Raw genomic sequence first — 2,793 nt, 5'->3', positions numbered from 1 at the left:
TTTTCAGACCGATGAGTTTTGTAAAAATCGACGCGTTTCAGAAAGGCGGGGCATAGAGGAGAAACAATAATGTACAGTATGTGGAAAATAATGTGTTTTTTTAACCTTAAATCGCATAAACACATTTCATTACACCAAGTACACAAAATAATGTTCTTTTTAGCAACATCATATGACCCCTTTAAAAAGCAATAAAGATGCACCCCATGAAGTTGTTTGAGAGAATGCCACGAGTGTACAGAGCAGCTAAAGTTTTGCCATTGTGAATGTTCTTTTGGTCACAATGTAGCAAATGCCTAAAATTCAATAGTAGCAGATGTTTCTAGGAAATTGTATGATTTGCATAATGGGTATTTTAATATTTAAGTGAATTTGATTAACAAAATAAATGCATGTACACAATTTTAAATAATGTCCCTCTTTTCTAATTAGTGTTACGCCAATTTTAGTTATGTTTCACTGTGCGATTTTAAACCTTTTTAATATTGAAATATTCTACAGGTAAACTCATCATTAAAATAAGCCATTATGTAATGCGAACTTTACCCATGAATAGGCTACTAATGAGATCAGGTGAATGAGTGAACAGATAACTGACATAAAAAATACAATAAGACATGCACTGCTTCTCAGTTTCACTGCAGTATCAATTGGTATTTGTATTTGTTTCTCACAGATATTAACCTTATACAAACACCACAACCCCGGTGCGTCTGCTCAGCCTTGCTGCGCACCTGCAGTCCTCGACCCTCTGCCCATTCTGTACTATGTGGGCAGACAACACAAGGTAAATGATTATTTTTATCATTTTAATGACTTCTCAGCTTCATGCAAAGGATAGTTATCCAAGAGAAGCAGAGAAGGCACAAATAGAGTGTGTTTTTTTTCTCCTGAATCCATTAACGTGAATGAGTCATTTTGTCTTGGCTCTGTTTCTAGGTGGAGCAGTTGTCCAACATGGTGGTGAGGAGCTGCAAGTGCAGTTAGAGTTCATCTGACTGCACAGCATTATGTTATCTTCAGAAAGTGCTCCATGGCTCTAACTCTCTCTGGACGATAAGTAAGCAAATGCACGGAGAGATGAACATAAAGTCTCAGTGGGAAGGAACATCAGGAGCTGAGACAACTGACATGGACAGGAAAAAGGACATTCGGACAAAAGTGGAGGCAAAAGGAAAGAGGAATATCTTTGAAAATCAGACTTTCTCTGCGATGCCCGTCTACAATGGCACACAAAGACATTTCGTTAAATCATTTCATAAAACAAGCTCAATATTAAACCACGTATATGCTTTGTTACCTTCTTTTTTTCCCCCTAATAATTTATTGTGCTGGTTAAGTTCATAGTTTGATTGTACCTTGAAGGCAGGTGCATAGCATTGCATGCCAAATGTACGTTGAAGATTTCTAATGGTGCTGAACCGATAAAGGAAATGATGTCAAAGGAACATTTCATGTGTCAATTAAAGGTAAACACGTAAAAGACAAGTGTTCGCACTAAACGACAGAGGTGAAGACTCATGACGTACAGTATCAGACTTAGAGGAAAGCTAATGGGATTGGAGCATGCATCAATGAACTGCTTTAATATTTGTTTGTTTTTTAATGTGCGCGGGGTGGGTTTTATTGCTGTGCACAGCTGTCCTCTGAAACCTGAACAGGTGTTTCTGTGAACAGGGTCTGAGTGACCAAGAGCAAGAGGAACACTAGAGGAATAGTATTGAATGGTGAACATTTCAAAGCTCTCATGTGCTCCCTAACCTCACACATTGCACATTACCGAGTGTCACAGGAACATGTCTGCCTCTTCAGGTCCTCTTGTAGTCAGGGTTTGTTAGTTCTCAAAAATATCTACAGCTTTGCTAAAGGAATCTGTTGGTCAATCTCAGCAAAACATGTCCGGGACACATTTCACATATGTGACCCTGGAGCACAAAAGCAGTCTTAAGTCGCTGGGGTATATTTGTAGCAATAGCCCTTTCTTTTATGCCAAAAATCATTAGGATATTAAGTAAAGATCATGTTCCATAAAGATATTTTGTAAATTTCCTACCGTAAATATATCAAAACTTAATTTTTTATTAGTAATATGCATTGCTAAGGACTTCATTTGAACAACTTTAAAGATGATTTTCTCAATATTTAGATTTTTTTTTTTTTTGCACCCTCAGATTCCAGATTTTCAAATAGTTGTGTCTCGGCCAAATATTGTCCTATCCTAACAAACCATACATCAATGGAAAGCTTATTTATTCAGCTTTGAGATGGTGTATACATCTCAATTTCCAAAAATTGACCCTTCTGGCTGGTTTTCTGGTCCAGGGTCATATTTATGAAATACAATTATTTCAAGCAAAGGTAAATCTTATTTTTAAGGCCCATTAAAATTATTTGGATTGTGTGACTTCCTTGACCAACTTGCAATGCTGGTTTTCTGGTCCAGGGTCATATTTATGAAATACAATTATTTCACGCAAAGAAGGTAAATCTTATTTTTAAGGCCCATTAAAATTATTTGGATTGTGTGACTTCCTTGACCAACTTGCAATGCATCGAGTGAATTCATTTATTATTGTTTTACAGTAAATTGAAAGACAGTACAACAAATTCATACATGATCTGTAAATACTTATATTAAATTATTAAATTAAAGTAATGTATCATTTTTATTACGCTAAAATGTATGTGCTGAATATGTGAATCTGGTCCTAAAAACAGGCTTAATTTTCTTGCAAAAAACACTTTCCTATTTTCTTTTCTGCTGGTTTTGAGGTGAAATTTCAACCATGTTTT

At 35.9% G+C, this 2,793-nt stretch overlaps 1 protein-coding gene across 1 annotated transcript in view; it reads left to right on the top strand.

Moving 5' to 3' along the window:
• Positions 1-1,971, top strand: part of LOC107744019 (transforming growth factor beta-1-like) — an 18,368-nt gene extending 16,397 nt beyond the window's left edge. The window contains exons 8-9 of the mRNA XM_016557475.1: positions 677-787; positions 940-1,971. Of these exons, the coding sequence (XP_016412961.1) occupies positions 677-787; positions 940-987 (159 nt within the window). The 3' untranslated portion in view covers positions 988-1,971. The remainder of the gene's footprint in view (positions 1-676; positions 788-939) is intronic.
• The last annotated feature ends 822 nt before the right edge of the window (positions 1,972-2,793 follow it).

The sequence above is a fragment of the Sinocyclocheilus rhinocerous genome, unplaced genomic scaffold (assembly GCF_001515625.1).
Source record: "Sinocyclocheilus rhinocerous isolate Xijiao unplaced genomic scaffold, SAMN03320098_v1.1 scaffold407, whole genome shotgun sequence".
Lineage (NCBI taxonomy): Eukaryota > Metazoa > Chordata > Actinopteri > Cypriniformes > Cyprinidae > Sinocyclocheilus > Sinocyclocheilus rhinocerous.
Note: the sequence above shows the minus strand (reverse complement) of the source record. Positions and strands in the feature narration are given on the sequence as shown.